The sequence below is a fragment of the Numenius arquata genome, chromosome 4, assembly GCF_964106895.1.
Source record: "Numenius arquata chromosome 4, bNumArq3.hap1.1, whole genome shotgun sequence".
Taxonomy (NCBI): domain Eukaryota; kingdom Metazoa; phylum Chordata; class Aves; order Charadriiformes; family Scolopacidae; genus Numenius; species Numenius arquata.
In genome coordinates, this window is record NC_133579.1 from 23476875 (window position 1) to 23499494 (window position 22620).

Consider the following 22620-nt stretch of genomic DNA (forward strand, 5'->3'; position numbering starts at 1 on the left):
AAACTAAAACCCAATAAAGTATAGATGAGAGATTAATTCCGGATTCAATTGGAATCCTGTGTTGATGTTTTCCAGTAGTTTCAGTGATACCAGGAACAGAATACATTACCTCAGAAACCATAATAAGTGATTAGAAGAAAGGATTTTAAATGATTTGAAAATTTGTATTCCTAACCACTAATGGATGTTCAACTATTTCAATTACTTGGCTGGCTCAAAAATCTTACTCTCTCATTTGAGGAGCGAGGGCAACTTTATGGATTGGAATAGCTCCCATAGCAACAAGCTACTTTGAGCTAACCCGTTTGGCAATGGACATGGGAGAAATGCAGCTTTTATTTTAAGCAAATCTCCATGCATTTCTGATTTGAAAACATGCTTCAGAATTCTTCTTAATACCTTTGTGAAGCCTGTAAAATAATGTGAGGGGTTGTTGTGAGGCCTTTGAAACCAGAGATGTTCTCAATGGCATTTAAAGTCCCTGGTGCAAAACTTTCTTAGGGGGGCTTCTGTAAAGCACTGATTTCCATGCTTATAAACTGAATGTTTGTATTATATTTTTAAACTATATTAATTTTTAAAAATAAAATTGAGACCATATTTTAATTGAGATCATATTTTAATATGATAATAATCATACCTGTCTGTACAGATTTTTTTCCCTTTAGATCTAACAGATACTTGAGAGAAAAGCAGAGTTCTGTACCCTTTTTGGACTTCCACGTATGGACTAGAAAAAATAGCAAAAATGCTTAACATCTGTAGGTCAGAAGTCACCATGCCTGCAGTGGGACAAGACAGAGACTTTTCCTCTCCCGTTCATCTCCCTTTCCGTCCACAGCCCCCCAAACAGCTTAGTACAACATTCTTAGTGCCTGTACTCCAGGAAACAAAGGCTGCTCTGACCGCTGTGCCTGATCTCTTACACACATGCACCAATTTGCACTGGATTTTGTGACTACAGTATAGCTACTAGACAGTAAGCTATTTAATCTCCACCATGTGCTCATTCTGTCCATCTATTTATTACAGTGCCTCTTCCAAAGTTGCAAACATTCTCTACTACAACATCTAGTTTTCATATAGTAATATAGTTTTTGAAATGTTTGTATTCTGGGCTTCTGTTATCTTTAAAAGTTCAAGTTTGGTGGTTTTTAAAGCTAAAAGGAAGTACTTTAGGCCATTCATGTATAAAATTGGTACAATCTTCTTTTAACTTAAGATCCAGTCCTGAAAATACATACAGTCTTGTGTAAGCCATTGGAGTTAATAATAATAGTCTAGAATTTAATATGTATGTGGGAAATCATAGGCTTTGAGGCCCTAATCAAGTCAGTTATATATCTAACTATAAGCACAAAGAATAATCTCACTGACTACCTTGCAACTATTCTATCTTAAAGTAGGCATGTAAGTACTTTACGGGGTAAAGGCCTGTGCAATAAAGTATACCCTGTAAAACAATCATGACTGTGCAGCCAGCTGTTGGCTTGTTTCTTGATTTCCTGACTGCAGAAACCTTCTGCAATTTCATTCCCATGGAATTGCACCAAGTGCATTGGCAGCCCTTCCTGGGATCCAGGTCACCCAAGGCATCCTCCAAGCTGCTCCACTGGGCCAGTTGTGCTTGGCTAAGCCACCTCGTTGTCTGTATTAAGGGTGTGTGGTTAGCCTGTTTGAAGTCTGCCCTCAGGACCAATCCGAGAGCTAAGAACCTGATATGAGCATAGCTATTAGTTTGCTAGCTGTATTTCCTTTAATTATCCCAACTCTAGATAACCTAAAAGTCATTGGTGCCCTTGAGACTTTGTTAAGATCATTGAGATTCTGTTTTATCACTGAGTTTTTCAGTGTTCATTCCATGGCCCACTATATGCTTTCGTATTTTTTGTTAAAATAAAAGTAAAATAATAGGTATAATATAAAGATACAGAGTGTTCTTGCCCCATATCCGGCAGAACACTTGAGTAAGTACTTCACTTTTCACTCCAGTTGATGTTAGCAGGAATAAGGCATGTGCTTACTGTCAAGCCTATGTTTCAACTGGCACAATCTAAACTCTGTGGCTGGATGTCGTGATTTAACCCCAGCCAGCAGCTAAGACCACACAGCTGCTCGCTGAACTCTCCACCCTCTGCAAGGCTAAGGAGAAGAGGGAGAAAAGCAGGGGAAAGGAAAAAAACCCACAACATTGTGGGTTGAGATAAAGACAGTTTAATAGAAAAATATTGGGAAAGGGAAAAAAAATAAATAATAATTATAGAACATAGAACACAAAGTAATGATAATAATGGTAAAAGAATATACAAGACAAAGTAATACAAGTCATTCTCACCACCTGGTGAATTGGTTGCTCAGCTCATACCAAGCAGGGATCACTGCTTCCCACCCGCCAGCCAACCTCAATTTATATACTGAACATAAGCATGTATATACTGAACATTTGTATACCAAACATTTCTTTATGAACATGAACATTCCTATACTGAACATCTACCGTACAGAGTATTCCATTGTCCAGGTTTTTCTGTCTGTGATCCCTCTCAGCTTCTATGGGAAGCTGAAAAAAGTCCTTGACTAACATAAACATCACCTGGCAACGATTAAAATAATATGCATTAATGACATTCATTTCATACAAAATCTGAAGCACATCAGCCACTAGAAAAGAAATTAACTGTATCCCAGCTGAAACCAGGACACTGGGTCAGAGCCAAGTGCACTGGATAGCCTGTAAGACTGACGAGCTTCTTGTTAGAAAAGTACAGCCTAACTCTGGAAAAGTACAGCCTAACTCGAGTGGGTCAAATGCACGAGTAGGGTCAGTAGCTAGATAATGCTTTCTCATTCCATCAAGTGTATTTTAAACAACCTCAATTTGTAATATTTTAAAAAATGCTCTTGTTTCATGACCATTGCATTTTGTCAAATGAAACCTCTGTTATATGTGTTCTTTTAGAGATCATATAAAAATCCTGATTGCAATGACTGTAAGTGTCATTTAGGATCAGAATGCTGGGTTTTGTAGAGCTAAGAGTTCTCCTGCTGCTTATGCTGAAGTCAAAGGGAACCTTTGCTATTGCCTTTGCTTGGAGAGGGGTCAGACAGCATATTCTTGTGATGCGGAGTCTTCTGATCTTAGTTTTCTGTAGAGAAAGGCTTCTAGGACCTCTGTGACTGTTTGGTGTATATACAAATGGAGACTGCAGGTTTCCACTCCCATTATTTTTGACAAGATAATTAAACAAACAAACAAACAAAAATCAGGAAGAGACTTTTGTGCCAGTGGTAATAAAGGTTGTCGTATTTTGCTTGAAATATGGCTTTCATATACCTACTCTTTCTTCAAGCTAAGTGACTGTAAAATCTCAGCAGACAAAGTTGAAAACATTCCAAAACTCCTCCAAGTTTATTGCTATCAACTTTGTGGTGTTTTGTGATTTATATTAAGACTATATTTCCTGATATGACTTACAACACTGTCTGCATAGAAACATCTTGGTTATCTCCTAGGATTCCAGTTCTCAAGAGGGAGACTATTGTTCTAATTTTGCAATATTGGAAGGCTTTCATTAATTATGAGAGAGAAAAGGATATTATAATATTTTAAATCCAATAGCAACAGTACTCTAGCAGCTACTATCAACACTGCATTTCAGTGTTGCAGAGGGATATTTCAAAATATTATGCAGCAGCAGTTTTGAGTTTAATTGTCTGCAGATGGTAGATGATCTATTTTCCTCACTCGTTGCCACATTTCTAATAGCACCCAGGCTGTTCTATGTAAATGAGTGATCTTTCATATAATTTTGTCCTTAATTTTCCAATATTTTTTCTTTGCATCATTCTCCAGCTGCATCATATTGAATCTGACCTTTTAATTTTTTTTATATTCCTTAATATATATGTATCATAGTGTGCTTAACCATTTAGAGACAATCATAGAACTGCTGGCAAACAAAGAAATATGAGATTTTATTAATGTGAGCCATGGTAATAGTTATCTATACCAGCCAGTGATTGTTAAAGCTCCAACAGAAAAGTCTGAATACTTCAGGCACACAAACAATTCAGGTTTTTCATCATCTTCTTGTCTTAGTGACAAAACGTGAACTTGAAACTCGGACCTCAAACAGCTACATACATCACCTGATTTGGCAGGGGGGTTGGACTAGATGATCTCCAGAGGTCCCTTCCAACCCCATGTGATTCTGTGATTCTGTAAAAGCGTGCTTACTTTCATTCCCTGTATGCTGAAAGTTAAGTATATGTGTAGTGTGTGCATTTTCAGAGCAAAGACCCAAGTGGGTACAAGAAAAATTAATCTTAGCTAGCTCAAACATTTTAAATAAAAATGATGTTAAAAAAAGAATTATAGGAACAACATACTATTATGAAATAGGAAAACAAAAAATGAAACTAGTTCAAATTTCCTGGAGAAGTTAATAGTAGAGTAATCTGAATAAACAGTTAACTTTCACTTAGAAAGCCCAGTGCTGTGACTAGCAGAGCCAAAGAGGCTCCAGTTTCCTCAAATGCATTGTCTGTAAATAATGTGCTTTGAGTCCTCTTCCGGAATGAAAGTCACATACGAAAGCTTATTAATTTGCAGAATAACCAAACTAACAACTGAAGATGGAAAGGAACTTGCGGGAGTTTTTTGGTTTTTATTTGTAAGAAGTTCAGACAATAAACTATTGACCAAGATTCCTCTTGCTGGCCTAGCTTCAGTCTGGCTTTTTTTTCCCTCATGCATGCTGACCTGGAAATCTTCCTTTGCCTTAGCTGCGATAATCGTGACTCAGCTTACAACACCATACATTCGCATCGCCCCTGCTGCAGGCGACGACCAACTAACAGGTCAGATGTTCAAGTATAGACAAGTCATCATGCCCATTTTGTCTCATTTTCTTTGGCTCCTTTTCCCTGACAGTTTCGTCATTCTCTGCTCATAAATAGTTTTCCATGTTAAAAGTTTCTTTTTGTTTATAATTTTTTCTTCAACTCCATTAAATTAAATTGTGTGCTTGGCACCAAAACTTATACACACATCCCTGTATGTACAATTCCGCTGCATGTGCCCATTGTGTGTGTGATCTGTGGAATGTTTCTTCAAGCCTGATGTTGTAAAAAGATCTAGTCTTGCTCCATCCATAAATTAAATGACAGTTTGAATATAGATATATATCTGTGCACTTGTTTATTTTTTTCTGTGTTGTTAGATCAAGACACTAGAATTTCTAAATAATATAGGCTCAAGAGTTGCATGTGTAAGTTAGGACAAAGATCTTGTATTAATGGCTTATTTTTTTACGACAGAATGTTGGGAAGATCATGCTTTCTGGCAACATTTTAATATGCAAAAAATAAAAGAAATAAAATGGATTACTTTTTAATTATGTCATACGTGAGTTCTAGGATTAGAGCATAATAACCTAGCATGTGACATATGAGAATGAACAAGACTGTAAGGTTTTTAAATCTCATGGTCAAAGTAAACTCGGTATGTGAGACAACTATTAGGCTGTGTGCGGCTTGAAGGCCGGTTCAGAATGTACCAGAAAGTCTTTATGAAATGATTCATTGTGTCAGAAAATAAACACATGCATAAAGCTTTTTAAGGGATTTGGAAGCCTTTTTAGTCAAACAGAAAGAAAAAGCGTTAAGAACTCTAGAATCTAAGGTGAGTTTGGTGGAATATGTAACAGAGGAGGTTAGACCTAGTCCATGAGCATTTAGCATATGATAAAATCATTGCCTTTTTCAAGAATACTGGCGTAGTTACTTGGGAAGCATGTATATGTTGCTACTGTGGTGTCTGAGTGACAAGGCAGAGTTCAGATGCTTAGCGTCTGGATACTCCTATAGTGAGTAAGAGACAGTTAAATGATTCAGTTTCAGAGGATTAGTGACATGTCTGCTATAGCTTTTAATTCTAGGGTATATGTTATAATAACAAAGCTGAGTGATCCATAATGTCCAAGTTGCCACGTCAATGAAGACAAAATTGTTGCATGTATATTTGTATTATGTAATAACATATGAACGAACCAGAAAAACATATCTAGATAATGACAAGAAGTACTAGCTTGTTCTTGTTAGTGCTGCTTGTCAGAAGTTCTGTCCACATACATTTTTATAGCTCTTTTTTACTTGAGAATACAAATAAAGCTTTGAAGAGACAAAGAGCATCTCTTCCACATCCTTGAACTTCAACGAGTTTTGATTTCTTCATCTCAGGATTCAAACAAGCTTGTATATTTTTCCATATGGAGAATCAAAATGTTTTTCTTCTTTCATTTTGTTTTTTATTTGTTTTAATGCAAAACTGTGTAGCTACAGGAAACAGTGGAGATAGAGGGAGATGGCTATAGTAGTGAAGGCTGAAAGAACAGAGATATGGCTAGCACAGGACAGCCAGCAAAGTATTTATTTGGTTTCTTTATCACTGTTGGCTCATAGCATTGGCAGTCTGTTGTTGTCTGTCAGATCTTTGACATTATTTTCTTTAAAAAAAAAATTAATCTGTTCTACCAGAAACTAATTTTCATAGTAAAAAAGAAAGTATCAAATGATACCTGCAAGCAGAATTTATGTCTATCTGTGAAATGTATTAAAAACCCTTTGAAATCCCCTCATCATTTTTGCAACCCCTTCTCATGCTTGAAAGATGGTGTGGTCAAAAGGAAGGAAGCGTCTTCCTTCTCAGTTGCCACAACTGCATCAGGGAGTGAAAAGACCTCACCCAGCCCATGTGGTTGGTCCCATGACAGCAACAGCAATTCATGTACAGATAGATACTGTGTGGAGGTCCCTTAGGCAGACCTTTCAACTTCAGGGCAGTACAGCAATAGTGGTATCTGCGGTATCCATGACCCAAAGATTTTCTTAAAGGAGACTTACAGGAGCTGGACGGGACATGTAGAAGCAGGGAATGATGCACATTCTCCCCAGATTTTTCTCCTACAGAATCGCAGGCTGTGGGATGGGTCTATATGTAAAAGGACTTCTTTATGTGGAAATTGTAGGACTACTGCGAACTGCAGTTACCACAAGCCCTACAATTGTAACTTTTAAATAATGTTACCTTGTATTTTCTATTCAGTGTCTTTTCCTCACTTCTTTGCTCAGCTCCAAAGTAATTACACTTGAGATCAAGAAATCACGTTTGTCTTTTACCATTTGAGGAGATACATAACCAGCAGTGGAAAGTCAGGGTTGGGATTTTCTTTTTTTCAGGTGGGAGGTTGATGCTTCTTGCATAATGAAAATTTAAAATCTTGGCTGCATTCCTAAATATTGTTACCAATTTTGAAAGGTCTTCCTCTTCAGAAAGATCTTAATAATCAGAAAGCTCGGCTTTCAAGCCAACTCTACTTCTATTCATTTCCTCCACCCTCGTAATCAACTCATCCTGGCCCTCACTGGTGCAGTTTATAAAAGTTATTGGCTCCTCTTTGTCCTTCCTTTCTCCTTTCTTTTCATATAAAAATAAGATGACTTCCATCTGTAGGATTAGCTGCTATTTACCCTAAATATTGACAGCCACTCCTTGCTTGAGTACTCCTTTGCAGCCTGTAGTAAAGGGAACTTTTCCTTGCAGTTGCACTTAAATACCTACAGTGTATTTTTCCTTAAGGTATAGTATAATGTAACATGCTGTAGAGGCAACTGTGTGATTTTGGTTCTTACAAGGCAAACTAGGCAAATTAGTGTTGTTAGTATTAGTGAATACATTATTATCACTGATTCAATAACTTAGTAACTAAGGAATGCAAATTTGGGGGATAGTGTTTAGCTTTTAGTGTTAACCTACAAAAAGTAACTAACTTGAAGTCCACTCAATTGACCCTACTCTCCAACAGATAGGAAGAATATCTGTCTAACATCTGTTGGCCAAGAGAAAAGACTATGTCTACATGAAGCATAATAGTCCTCATTATCCTGTCTCCATGTTTTCATAAACAAATAAGGTTTAACAGTATGGTTGAAATCATGTAGAAGGTTAACAAAAAACTTATACATAAGTGACTATATGATCTTGACTTTAAAGTTGAACAACAAATCCATGAGAAAGCCCAGAAGCATTTGCAGTTTGCTTCACTATTTTGTAAGAGACACTTCATGTAATAGGTTTAAATTGGCCATATTTGGTATTCACTTGGCCCTCATCTATTTTTTTCTGTCTGCATTCTGATAAAATAGCATGCTTGGAATTATGATTAGGGCGTTCATTCTTTCAGGCATTTTCTTAATTGTTGAAATATGTCTGAGCTACTTATATTTAAATTAAAATATTTCCATTTGTGATTTAGTGGGGCAGCCACTACTTTACTGGATATTGTTAAGACTGATTTCCATAGAACGCCCTTTTTACTACCCATTGTTAATTATGCATGCAGCTGGAAGGAGAGTTCTGATTGTACACTCTTCATAGATGAAATTCTTGGTACAAATCAGATACAACAAGATATGTTAGAAGCTTTGTAGAATAACTGTTACTTTGAATTGGGAAGAATTTTTTTAAAAAGTGACATTCTTAAAGCTTAAATTATTTTTACGGTGCATACCTTCAAGGTCTAGATGAGCAGCATATTTTATAACCATGCTAAAAGCAGTCATAAAATAATCCCAGTTGGTTTCTCCTCTCTTGTGAAGTTAGCAGCATAATAAAATACACACATTTCTTCAGATGTGTATTCAACACATAGCAAGATTTATTGCAGTAGGCTGGGTCAGATTCTGTTCTCAGCCATTCCACTGTAAAAGTGAAAAAAATTAACTGAAATTATTGATTGATAAAATCGCAACTTCGTTGAATTTTTTTTTAAGGTCAAGGGATTTACTCCATGTTTATATTGCATTACTGAGAACACGGTTTATTTATTAACACAAAAACCAACAGCATGAATTTGAGAAGGATTTTTTTCCTGTTTTACTTTGTTGGAAAGAACTGGGCTGATTTCTTTATCACTCTTTGTGGTTTCTCCTTTACAATGTAATGCATTTGAGGTATAGCAACACGGGCTGGACAGACATTCACATTCATTTTTCTCCATCCTGAGCCATGTAGCATTGATTTACATGTATTCTGACATGTTGAAACTTGAAGTGCTATTTGGGTAACGGAGAACCCATGATTTCCTAGTTGAAGCTACAGTGCTGTCTGTAATAACCAAGCTATGTGCAGATATGTCTGTCTGCAGGTTGAATACACCATTTTAGGAGTTTATTCTTCTCTTGATACTTCTGAACAGCATTTACATCAGTGGGAGTTGCGTATAGTGATCCAGGGGAGAGCGAGCACCTATGTGGTGTAATGTCATAGCCATATGATGATGCTGTTGCAAGCCCAAGTGACAATGAAAGCAGAGTAAGGATGGATCTGAGTCTCCAAAGTGAAATTCTAAGCCTGTTTTTTACATGATGGCCCCAGCGTTTGTTGTACCGATTTTTCAAGGATTCTGGTCCCCTTGCTCAGCTAGGCAGAATGCAAAGCAAGAGGAAATCTTCCTACTTTCTGCAGCACTGGCTGAATGCATTTCAATGGGCTGGAGTGTCACTTGTGATTTATTGCCCATTTTTGTTCTTTTATGTGTTAGATTTGTCATTTTTGCAGTGACAGTTTCATCTATAAAACAGTATAGTTACAAGAAAATGTTAAGAGGATACAGGAGTGCCATGGGAGCTACTGTTTCCTTTTCTCCTTTTTTTTTTTTCCTAGTACATTACAGAGTCAAATGTCAGGTTTTCCGTTTTTAAGACAGTGCAGGCAATGCATCTAGGATTTTAAATATAAGTACATTTTCCATGGAGGATCTGAAGAAGAGGTGAAGTTAAACAATTAGACAAAGAAGGCCTAAAAATAAGGCTGATAGCAATTAGCAAATGATGAAATAACCCCTAATATAAATACAAGCCCTTTCCAGCTGTAGACAATAGAGAACCTGAGCTGATTACAAGTCAGTTACCAGCGTGATTCTATTAGCTATATTAAGTACTCCAGTTCGTGTTTTACAATCATAAGAGTTCCTACAAGGTTTTCTGGAAATGAATTACCAGCCTTAGTTTTGAATGTGTTTGAGTCATTACAGAAAAACCAGAGGCTCTGATCCGGGGTTCAGGACCTCTTCCTGTTCAGCTCCTCCTGCTCTGAACAGGCTGGGTTGGGGACAGTGGGACCTTTGCAAGTCTTCTGCATAGACAGATGAGTAGGGAGGATAAAGTGCAGAGGATCTCATGCCAGCAGTTCTGCTGCAGCATGAACTAGTGATTGATGATCATGGTTGGCCAAGGAGGGATGGGTTCATCAGCTACCCTGGCACTGTATTGCCAGAGCCAGTGGTATTACAGACCTGGGACAGGAACAGCTGGAGAAGATCTTGTGACCTAGAAGAAAGTGTCAATCTTTCCCTACCCTTTAGGAAGAATAAGTAGCCTAATTAGGTATGTTTTGCACTGTAGAGACTGCTTGTCTTTTATTCAGAGGAGTTAAAAAGTTGGTTGCCGCAGAGTTAGTAGTCAGTTGTTGCAGGAGCTGTGTTACATCTATGAAGTACACAACCAATTTGGAAATTTGAATGTTCCAGTCCATAGCTAAGAGAAGAATATGGTTTCAAGTGTCAGTGTCAAATGTCTCTTTTATTAAGAGAGTGAAACAAAATTTTATTTAAGCTACTAAAGATGAGTCTATTCAGTTCATCCTAGCTTGAAAAATAATCTATTTGCCCAAGAATGCATAATCTTAATACAAGCATATCTATGAGGCTGTTTGAGGTTGGATTGGGGGGGAGGACACTTTTCTTAATCTCATTACAGAGAATGGAAACATAAAACCCAGTCATGAAAATACAAATATGAATGAACTGACCAGGATAAATTCTTAACAAACTGAAGGAATCTCTTCCCTCTGTTTGGTACTGGTCAGTATCACATCTAATCCAAAATATTTCAACACCAGCAATCTACAGAGAAGCAGAAAATGTAAAACAAAGCACATTTTTAAAACATGTTAATTTTTAGAGCATGGTTGTATGCCATATAATATGTTATTTAATTTCTGTATTAAAAAAATATGCCTCTGATTTTTACATTCAAAGCAGAACATGTTTTGCATGTAGCACAATGAAAAATTAAGGAGAGACAAGGGAAGAGAGAGAAACTCAGAGATATAATTAGTAACTAAAAAAACTATGTGAATTTCAATGTTTCCCATCTGTAGTTATTGACTGTATTCATAAAATGCTAAGCAATTAGAATTTTAATTTGAAAGAAAATGTAGGACCAGTTGTGGGTAAAATAACCTGCAGTTCTTAGGAACTGCAGATCTGGTGTTTCTATCACTGGAGAGTTTAACAAATGTTTAACACTATTACATGGATTACCTCTGTGTTAATGTGTAGGTGAATGTTAAAATGTGTTATGGTTAGAGTAGCACAGCAAAGAGGAGAGTAATTCTGTAGACTTTAGTCAAAAGACACAGACCATACTGCCTTGGGCAAAATAATGTTTCAGCAATTCACTCAGTTTAGATTCCTTGAAATAACTGAAATCTTAATAAATATCTAAGTATTTGTCTGCTTGGAGTAGTAACTCAACACTATGCAAGCCATGACTGTAGTTTATTGATGGGTTTTTAACACCTGCTTCTCCATACATTATATTGAAAATGTCCTTTTCTGCAGTAATAGGAGATTGACTTCACAGTGAGGGTGACAGAGCACTGGAACAGGCTGCCCAGGGAAGTTGTGGAGTCCCCTTCTCTGGAGATTTTCAAGACCCGCCTGGATGCAGTCCTGAGTAATGTGCTCTAGGCAATCCTGCTTTGGCAGGGGAGTTGGACTAGAGGATCTCTAAAAGGTCCCTTCCAAGTCCAACAATTCCGTGATTCTGTGACTGCAAGAGCCAATGATTTTAGAGCTCTAGGAAAGACATTTAAGTACTTGAGTGCATTTTCAAGTCTTTATTTTCCCAAAACTTTGAATTTTCATTTCCTTCCCTTCATCTGATTTTCTGTTATTGCTGACCACTTACAAGTTTTTGTGTAAATATAAAACTCCCATGCAAATGAAAGCTGAGTCACAGTTTTGCATAAAAGTGAGTGGAAGTTGCTGTCTCACATGATTTCAAGCTGACAAGAGGGGAAATACAGGTTTCAGGTTCTGTTTCATCTTTTGAGTTCACATCAGAAACACAATGGGAAGCAGGAAAAGTGGTAAATTGTCATTGGTCAGAAGCAAACAAAGTATTCATTAAACCTTTTTGAAGCAAAATGGTTATATTTTGCATTTTTCGGTATGCTGCCATTGAATTTAGACTGCTTCCAGCTATGAGTAAATGTGTTGATAATTAAAAATGATATGAAAAGAACTGATGAGAAAAAATAGCTATTTAAGTCTTTCTTAATCAAATAGGACAGATGGAGATTTTTCTGTAACCTCTAAAACCTACAGGAAATATATGAGAAATGAAATGTAGATCAGTGATAACCATTCAGAAGAGGCCTAGTCTATTCTTGTCCCTGTACTAGAATCTTGGTTCATCTGACATTGCTTCAGTTTAGACAGGGTTGTGGGTTTTTTTATTGGCAATACTGTAAATGCTTCTGGAATGTGAACAAAAGAATTGCTGCACTGTATTGACACAAAGACAGATTTAGAATTCTGTAGTATTATTTTTCCTTTCTTGTGCTGATTCTCCTTCCCAGTTCCTGTGGCCAACCTCCTTCCCCAAAACAGTGTTGACTCTGGAAATGCTTTTAAAAAAAGTTTTATGTCTTTTTTCCTGCTTTTTATTAATTTGTGACAAATATATTTTTATTTTTCTGCATGCATCATTGCATGTATAATTCCATTTATCTTTGGGTAGAATGAGTTGTGTTATGCTTTCCTCCAAGAAAATAGGTAGGTGGTGAGTAATGATAAGTAAATTCTGTGAGTGTGATTGTTTTTGAAGGATTTCTGAAGAACCCTTCATAAAGGATACAATGGGGAGGGAGGCTGGGGTGCCTGGTAGCGGAAGTCACCAGGAACATCAGCCTCATCTATGAGCCAGTGGCAGCATAGGCCAAAAATGCATGGATGTGCAGACCTACCACTGAAATTCCTATATTACATTGTCCTTCTGCCCCCCTGCCCTTCTCCCCCATTCCTCCTAATGGCAAAGTAACCAGGTCTTCACTGGCTTTCCATTTGGAACTGTTCATTGGTGTTCCTGTAGTTAAGTCCTCAGTGGCAGCAAGATCAGAAGGCAATACCTCACTCCACTACTTCTTACCCATAGCTTCAGGTTACTCGGTTTCCATGCTGGATGTGGTCCCTTGCATTCATGGATGGAAACTAAAACATTTGTGTTTGTCCCTGCCAAGTACATCTAGTTCTGTAGCTGAGTTTCACCCTGAGTAGGTCAGCTCCAGAAACGTTACTCTGATCTGACTTCACATCTTCCATGCCTGGTGGGGGCCAACTGAGTACATGTTACCTCCCCTAAAGAGGGCAGAGTCCTCTTCAGGCTTCAAATGCACACCTTTCCTGTTTGTAGAAGATAGTTGAAATAAACTTGCAGAGAAGTCCGGTATTTCTTGACACTTTTCAGTATATTTTCAGGAGTAGATCTGGTATTGAAAGCACGAGAGTCAACCAGAGGTCTCCTTCAGCAATAGATGAAATTCAAATGTCCTTGGTGAGGGTGATGATAAATTACCTGCTACCTCTATAGGAGTGGCTAGAAAGTGGTGTTGACTTGCTAAAAGAGGCATTATGTATGGACAGGATCAGTATGGACTGACTGCTTTCATTTCCTTAGAGCTAATTTGAGAGTCACTCTTCTAACCTGAATGCTGTTGGCTTGAGGTTATGTAAAGAACCATAAAATCAAATATTTTAGGGCTAAGATATTGTTGTACATTATACTTCTAGAACTTGTTCACAGAAGTCAGATTTATACGATGCTGTTGGACTTTCAGTGCTTCACTTTCACTGCTTCAGTGCTTCACTTTCAGTGAACCTCTTTCACACAGCATCAGCTCATAACCAGCCCTACATTTCAAAGTATTGGGACACTTGCAATTCCAGCCATTGTTGGTGCCGCTTTCTCAGACCTCCCCATCCTTATTCAGTATGAGACCTACACGTATACAGCTAATTTGATGCAATTAATTCTCATTGCTCCTCAGTCAACTTTCTTGATCAGGAATTTGCATCTCATGGAGTCATATTGACCTTTGTTGTGTTTGGGTACTCAGAGGGCAGTTTTGTAAAAAAGTCCAATTTCTTCTTTCCATAGTAGTAAGGAGGATTTTATCTTTTATTTCAGTAGTGGGGTCTGTCTTTCAAATATGCTGCCATGACCTTTCCCTTCGTTGATGTAGAGGTCTGTGATATGAACCATTGTGGCTGCTTCTTTGGCCACACAGAATGAGTACATATAAATATGTAACCAGACTTTTTTCTTCATAAAATAGACTCAAGTGTGGGGGGGTACTCCTAAGGGCCATTTGAAAGCTTAACATTCCAAAGACTTCATATTTTTTCCTTAGGTAATTATTTATTTCCAAGAAGGAGATACACCATGTCTGCATATTCTAGGCTTGTTATTAATTTCTGGTTGGGGTGTAGCTGTTGAGTGTGCTTTAAACATTCCTTAATAGTCTCAGTGCTATTAAAGTGACTTAAACTTTCTTTCTTCCAGTATGAGTGAGGGCTTCCAACTGCTTGGTTGCCTGCTGGAGAGGAAAATTTTTATTAATTTTAATTATTTAAATGTCCTTGATTAAGAGAAAAGTGAAAAAAAGAGCTAGCAGAAAGGTTGGCGATTTGGTTGCAAAGGAGGAAATGAGCGGTTTATCGAGGCTTGCTTGCTCATTTTCTTCTAAGTCCTTAACAGTCCCAGAAAAATCCAGTCCTAAGGATCTTGGATTAAAATCCCGTTAAAAATTAAATTGTGATGAGACTAAAAGATTGTCAAACTGGAAACTTTATTTGTTTTACTCATGCTTTGTAAAGAATATTGTTATTCCTGACAACCAGAAACACAGATGTTTAACAAAAAAAGTCTTTTTGCTCACATGCATCAACATGAATCATCCACCAGTGAGAGATACAGTTCATTTGATAGTCAGTTAAATGAGTCATATTCATCAGTGAAGTAGTTCTTTGCATTTCTTTTCATGAAGCTCTTTGTCGCTCGTATTTACATTTTCGTAAAGAATATCACAAACAAAATTAATAATTCATAATTATTGTTACACAGTGCAGCCTTATTTTGATAGTCCCTTCTCAGCATAGATCTTTTAACAAGGCTGTTTTTTCCTGCATTTAAAAAACACCAAATAAACAATGTACCAAATCAGCATGGTTGTCTTGTAGATGTACAGAAATCTTTTTTAGGAAAGGAGTATCTGTACACGGCAATACGTATTGTACTGATGATCATAAATTACAGAGAAGATACTCTTCTGTGAAAATATAAATGCTGTTTTCCCTCTTTCCCAGACATTCAAAAAATAGATTTACTGAGTGCTAACACATCATAGGAAGGAAAATCAGGATACATTGATTTCAACACTTAAATGGCTCCTGTGCTCAGCAAAACAGAAAGAAAACATAATCCCTGCCCCGTGGAAAAAGCAGTTTATACTTGAGCATTTCCAAAAGAATTCGGGAACAGAAAGGGAAAATACTGTAAAAAGAGAAGTAAAGCAGACCTTACTCTGAGGCATTTACAAAACTAATATATTCAAGGCATGGAGTAGAGAGAAAACTGAAAAAAATACTGATCAAAACCACCTTCTGTCACAAATTATACCCTGCCCAACAACACCTCATAACTTCTACCATATGGAGAAAAAAAAGCAGTTTTGAAGGAAAACTAGGAACACTGATTTGAGAGCTAACAATGAGGAATAGGAGGGAGAACTTTCTCCCTTAGCTGGAGTTCTACCAGGAGTAATAAAACAAAGACTTTGTTAGCAGAATACATGCTGGCTAGCAGATGAGGACTGAATGCCAGTCATTTACAGTATAAACAGACTAGCCAGGGTGGTAATTCATTTCATCTACAAATCTGTATGTGTTTTGGGTCTTCTCCAAGACAGTCACAAATCCTGGCATCTGGAATGAACTTGAAACTCAAATAAAAAGCTTTTTGGACTGGCTTGTCTTCTCGTAACATCAGTAATGCTGCTACAGACTTAAAAATGAAGGTACAGTTTTCTGCAGTCGTGAGGAGATGGGGGTAGAAATGCTGAGGAAGCTTCAGGGGAAAACTGAAAATTTTGTACTACTGCCCTATTCAGATGTATTTTGCAATCTGATATAGGATTGGAATTCCTGTTGATCATTCGACATTTATAAGAAGGATCTACCTCTGTGGAGCACCTCTTTTCATACCAGTAGCACAGACTTAATTTGTGTGCTTTCTTATTTTGTCGTACTGCATTTTATGCCAGCTCTTTACTTTTGGCACCTCTGCTTTTCCTGCCTTTATGTCTATGAAACTTTATGTTACTTCCTTCCTTTGAACACCCTAACCAATGTCACCCACAAAAACATTTCTCTGTCCCTCAAATCACTCTTGAAGATCTCTTTCTGCCATGTAACTAACTGGAAATGCTGAGCGATACCAGCTGGATAAAAGAGCAGGAAGGATAGAAATGTTCATTTATTTGAGTATTGTAAATGCATTTTCTTAGGGGTATTTGCCTTCCTCTCCCACCTACGATGGCTACACCTGCCTATTACAGCCTAGCTCAGCTAGATAGTGTGCTTTTAGTGGCAAAGATTGCTTAGCTGTGTGCTTGTGCTGTTCTTAGCACAGGGGGGCTCCCAATCTGATTTAGAGCTTCTAGATCCTACTGTCATACAAACAATAGAGCGTAATAGCCTTTGTAATTTGTGTTGTCCTTGGAGAATGTGGGCAGAGTCTTTACAGCCAAGTTCTCTGATCTTTTCAGTCTTTTTGCTTTGTGGCAGGGACAATGGGGTTCTAGTGACGGGTGTTCCAAGGAAGCATCACATCTCTCTGCCTCCCTTCTGCCTTGTACGGTTTTGCATGATTTCTGCTACTTAAGCTGAAAAGCTTACTTGCTGCTCTGTCTTAGGCCCTCTTTGTAGCTGAAGGCTGAGACTGTGGGAGAGGCAGGGAGTGCTTGCTTCATTTTACTGGTTTACTCTGGTGGTTGGTGTGCAGCACCAGCTTAAGAGGATGGCAGCTGACTAATCACCCTTTTGATTTTAAGGAAACTACTTAATCACAGTGCAGCTGTCACACAGGGGTGTAATGTTTCATTTTCCTGACTCACTCTGTGAAATAAGTTAAAAGTAAGTGCTGAGTTGTGATGGTTGATTTGCACTGCCTGTGTAAAAAATCACGCGCTGGTTACTGACACAAGAAGTTAGTCTCAACTTTGACTGGAGACTAATATGCTCTAGACTAACTGTGATATTACTTTAAAGCTTCGTGAAGTTAGCCATTGCCTCAGTCACTGGAACACCTGTAAATGAAATACGGTTGGAAAGGATCACAAGTGACATACCAAGCAAGTACCTTTTGAGAGCTTGAAGTTGCAGAAAGGAAATTAAATAAATGCAACAACTATGGTCAGCCTTGAGTGGGAGAAATAAAATGAAACCAGTCTAGTTAATTAAAGAAACAATGTTACTGTCTTCCAGTTTATTAAATGCAGGAAGCCTGTGGAGATACTTTGCTGGGTTTTGTGGCACGTTGGGGTTTATCTGTAAGTGTATCTCGTGTTTTTCACCGCTGGCAGGAAGCACTCTAGTTTGTTCTCATCAAGTAAGGACTTTCCAAAGTCAGCTTCTTAATCCTTTTTAAACTGGCAGGAAACATTTCCTTGTCCTTTTATTTTCTAAGCAGCTCCCTTGAGCTGTCCTGCGCTTACTGCTCTTTACTGACCTATTGCCTTTCTAGAGGTGGACCACAGTATATGCGGCGGTTTGGCTTTGATTCCTCTAACTCCACTAGACCAGACAGTCTCAGTAAGAAAACAGAAGTGAGGTTATTGTGCAAGGTTTAAAGTTAGGCTTCTGTGTACAAGGACAGAACCAAAAGCTTAAAAGTAAAACGAACCAAAAAAACCAAAACCCAAATAGGTCATTAGGTCCAGTGTTGTGAATAAAAATGCAGTGGGCTTAGCTCAGCTGTTGGCAACAATATGCAGCCTGTCATTAAAACAAATATTTTACTGGAGGTATAAAACTCCACTAGCCTTGTAGCTATACATTTTTAATGGCTCTAGGGTGGTCAAGGAAATTAAAATGACTACATCAGACAAACTGGTTGAAACAACAGTAATAAATAGAATAAAAAGCTAAGACTATAATATCATTATACAATAGTGTATAGTTAACACTATTTCTGTAAAGAAAGATTACATTTCACTCAACTTTTTTAGTATATGTCAGTGTAGTGGAGTAAAAGAGAAGTCATGACATCATTTTTTTATACTTGTAATAGTAATTTTCCAAATCTCTTGAAAACAAACAAATGGAACTAAAAGTGCAAATTGACGTTGCAGTTTATCAAGTGGCAAAATGAATCTCAGAACTCCTGCCCCTGCCTGCTTGGATCCCCTTACACACAGCTCACCTTTCTCTCCACAGTGCCCATGCAATTGCCTGTTTGGCTATAGGTTAAAAGTCAGGTGAGAGACAAATATTACTCTGGATCAAAATCTATCTATCAGACAGAAACCAGAGAGAAGTAAACTGCCAGCTTTTATCATAACTAATGCACTTAAGGGTTTAATATTATATGCTGTACAGTATGTTTATTAAATACACAGAAGAGTCGGCGTTGAGGCAGCAGCTCTTGCATATGATGCTAGGTGATGTGGATTAGCAGGACAAAAGCAAACTGAATAAAGAGGTAGTGCCTACCCAAATTTCAGTCTTGATAAATTCTATGTAGCGCTCAGAAGAGCTAAATTTGAATGACTTTTAACTCGTGAAGAGTTCAAAATTGAACACTGCACTGAAGAAAGGAATTCAGGTTTCACTGTAAACAATGCACCAGTGACCTGTTCAGTGTTCATCTGATGTCAAAATAAAACCAAACAGAATGCTAAGGGGGATAAAGAATGGGGTAGAACACAACAATTTTAAAAAATCTTATTGTAGAAAAACTGAGATACGTGAAAGGAGTAAACATTATTAAATATAATGAAGAAAGTTGATCCAGAATTTCTAATACTAAAGGACTCAAGAAAGATGAAAGATGGCAAATTTGGTTCTTTTACCCAAGTGGATTTTGGAACCCACTGACACCAAGAAAGGAGCAACATTGGGAATGTCAGGGAAGGAATGAAGTGTTGAATGGAACTGAAGGAGAATTGAGGGAATGCAAATATTTTGGGTTTTATAATAATTAATGATAAGAGCTTTTAAAAAACATGTCAAACATCATGTTTCTAGTTCAAGACAATCTCTGTTATGTGTCAGGCAGAGTCCATCATGATGGCAAGCTTATTCTATTTTTAACTTGGGGTGGCATTGCACGCACTTTTCTTAGACCACTCGATATGATCCCTCAATTGGATAATGAATAGATGATGCAAAATGGGAGTTTCAGTGCCCTGATGTTAGGCTCTGTATCTCTCCTGATGGAGGCTTTCTTTGGAGAATTTGCAATGGTGATGGATTCCCCAGCTTGTCCATGACTCCCGAGAGTGACACGTGGCTTTATGTCATTAAAGGCATTTCATGGAAGTTGTGCTTCATGATATGCAGGAAATGTGTGTGCTCTGAATACGATTTTAATATTATCTTCTGTGCATAGTGTAAGTCTCGCTAGTTGCGCTGAAGTGAGGACCCTGTGCTGTCAAAGAGAGACATGAGATTGAGATAAAACACATTGAATAGTTGAGAGTTGTATGTGAAAATGTAGCAAGGCTGCCTTCATTTACTTTTAATGCTTAGCATTCATGATCCCAAAACTAGCACTGGGAGCCTTAACTAAATGAATGAAGCCATAAGGCAAAATTTGATTTTAAGTAGGCGTTACCAATGAGTATTCCAGTAGAATGATGTAGCCTGAAGGAGATAATGAATAGACTTGGGAAGGAACCAGTCTTAGAAACTACATCTGAAAAGATATTGCTTGTTGTTGACTTTGCATTCTTCTTTGCTTGGGTTTTAGATTTAAGAGAGGACTGTGAAGTCCTTATCATGTCTTACCATTTGCATGATTCTTGATTCACTGCTCCCTGTTTGCCAGATTCAACTAACAGCTGCCTTTTGCACACAGATACTCTAGATATCTATCTGCTACACTTTTGAGTGCTGTGCAGATTACAGCAATGTAGAGTTTACCAGATTTATTTATAGATAGCACAAGGAAAATAAAAATAGAACTGTTTATAACAGAGTTTTATACATCTGCACTGAAGAAAATACTGGGCCAGATTCTCTTACCTTTCCTCATGTGGAGTAAGAATTTTACTAATTCAGAATTGCAGCGTATTGCTATCTAAAAAATATTCCGGTGAGATTTGGCACAGAGATAGGCAGCAGATCACCTTCTTTGACTTAGCACTCACACAAAGTACCATGGCCAGAATTTTCGAAAGAACCTGGCTCTTGCACTTAGCTCTAGATACATTTTGATTAAACATTAACACCTTCTCTGGCAGCAATATGAGTTGCCAGGTTCTTCTGGCATTCTTGGTGGTAAGGAGTTTTGAAGATGTAGGTCAACAGTGTAACTGGGGGTGCTCAGAAGCACTCAGCATCTTAGAATATCCTGAGAAGAACATTGGAAATTTTATTGTACTTTTCAGGAAATATCTCTGCATGTAAATTGGTCATCGATTTGCTTTCTTTCCAAAAAAAGAAAGTGAAGAAACATGTAAAATGTAATTGGTAAAATATAATTAAAAAAAAAAGCCATAGCAGGAAGGTGATCCATAAATCCCTGTGTCCACTTTATGGCATGGTGCCTTAAATGGTGAATATTGTCACCTTTTGATTAAAAAAAAATAGAAGTCCATAAAAAAAATGAAATCAGTTTAGTGAATTTAATGTTGCTTCCTTAACATTTTTCATCCTGAACTCATTTAGTAGAGGAAATGGATATTTCAGCAGACATGGATTTGACGTTCCATCACATTATACAGTAAACAGTACAAACGATGTTATTTTTTTTAAATGGAGAAGCTGGAAGAGCTAAGACAGTAGCTGCTGTAAGGCACTGGTTATCTCATTTAAACAGATATTAAATGTGGGTGCCAGTGGTGTGATCATCAGCTGCTTCCCACTTTGTGAATAAATTGCTTAGGAGGAGTCTTTTTGCCTACCAGATGTGACCTAGATTTAGATTTCCAAAGGCAAAAAAAAAAAAAAGTCTATTGTGTAAAAAACAATTGCGGGTAAAATGCATGGTAAATGAGCTTATCTCACTTTTCCAGGTGTTTAAGCTAATATGTTATGGAATTACAGCTTCATTTATGAAAAATAATTGAGGAAAATGTTCCAGCAAATCAAATTTGGATAAAGGCTTAGGATAGTTATTGTGTTGTTAGCAAGTTTCTAAATGGCAGAAAGAAAAGGGAGCTGGTACAGATAATAAAAATATAGAAATTGGTGAATCTGTGAAGAGGCTCTTATAAAAGGGTCAGAGCTGACTGTGGTATCCCACCTGTGCTGTGGTCTAGCAAAATGTCATGGAACAATATGAGGAATCATATGTCAATGCATATGAAAGCAGGATTTTTTCTTAAAATATCGAGCGTTGATATCTGTTGGCCCTGGATAAGACTAATGACATTGGTAGGTTAAATGTATAAACACTGAAAGCATAACATCCTTATTCTTTTTCTCTCTCTTCTTTTCCTTTTACTGATTCCATAGGGGCTGCCACTCGAAAACCAGACCCAGAACCTGAGAAGCAAACCGACCATACTGTTAAAATTGCTGGAGTCATTGCAGGCATCTTGCTGTTCGTCATTATATTTCTGGGGGTCGTGCTGGTAATGAAGAAAAGGTGAGCAATCAGTAGGTGTTTTCTATGTACGTATTCATATCGCAGCATCTCCTACAGCAGTTCTCATTTTGATACTGGCAAAAGTATCCAGCCACCTTCACGCCCTTTGCCACAGAGTTTAGGAACTGCTCCCTCCCACCCCAAAAGCTTTGCTGTTTTTTGTAAAACTGCAATATCTGTTTCATCGCACAGCATTTTCTATGAATTAATGTTTGTGGCTTTGTTATAGAAGAAAAACAACTCGAGGTTAATGATTCTAGCACTTTATGCATTAGTATTGCATGATGGACTCTAATAATAGAACAGTATCTCTATTCAACAGATCAGCTGAAAGTTAGATGTAGTTTCATTCTTGAATGTGAAAGAAATCCTCAGTCAAACAGGAACTAGAGCTAAGGTAATTTGTGCTAAGAATGGGGTCTGTATTGTTCTGCATAAACTTCATTCCCTGAAAACAAATGAAAATGTTACAATGGTGCTGTATGTTTCCAAATGCTGGTTCAACACACACACACGCGTTGAGACTGATTTGAAAATAATTTGAAAACTGCTACAACATTAGAAGTGTAAGGCTTTTAAACCTTTCTAAACACTGTAGAAGGAAAAACAATAAAGGGGAAAATA

The 22620-nt window shown here is 37.5% G+C and overlaps 1 protein-coding gene across 4 annotated transcripts in view; it reads left to right on the top strand.

Annotated features, from left to right (window-relative positions):
* PTPRM (protein tyrosine phosphatase receptor type M) overlaps positions 1-22620 on the top strand; it is a 481541-nt gene that overhangs the window by 297544 nt on the left and 161377 nt on the right. For 2 of the 4 annotated variants that reach the window (XM_074146330.1, XM_074146329.1), the window contains exons 14-15: positions 4786-4860; positions 21864-21996. In XM_074146330.1, the coding sequence (XP_074002431.1) occupies positions 4786-4860; positions 21864-21996 (208 nt within the window). The remainder of the gene's footprint in view (positions 1-4785; positions 4861-21863; positions 21997-22620) is intronic. The other 2 variants (XM_074146332.1, XM_074146331.1) reach the window with 1 other exon arrangement.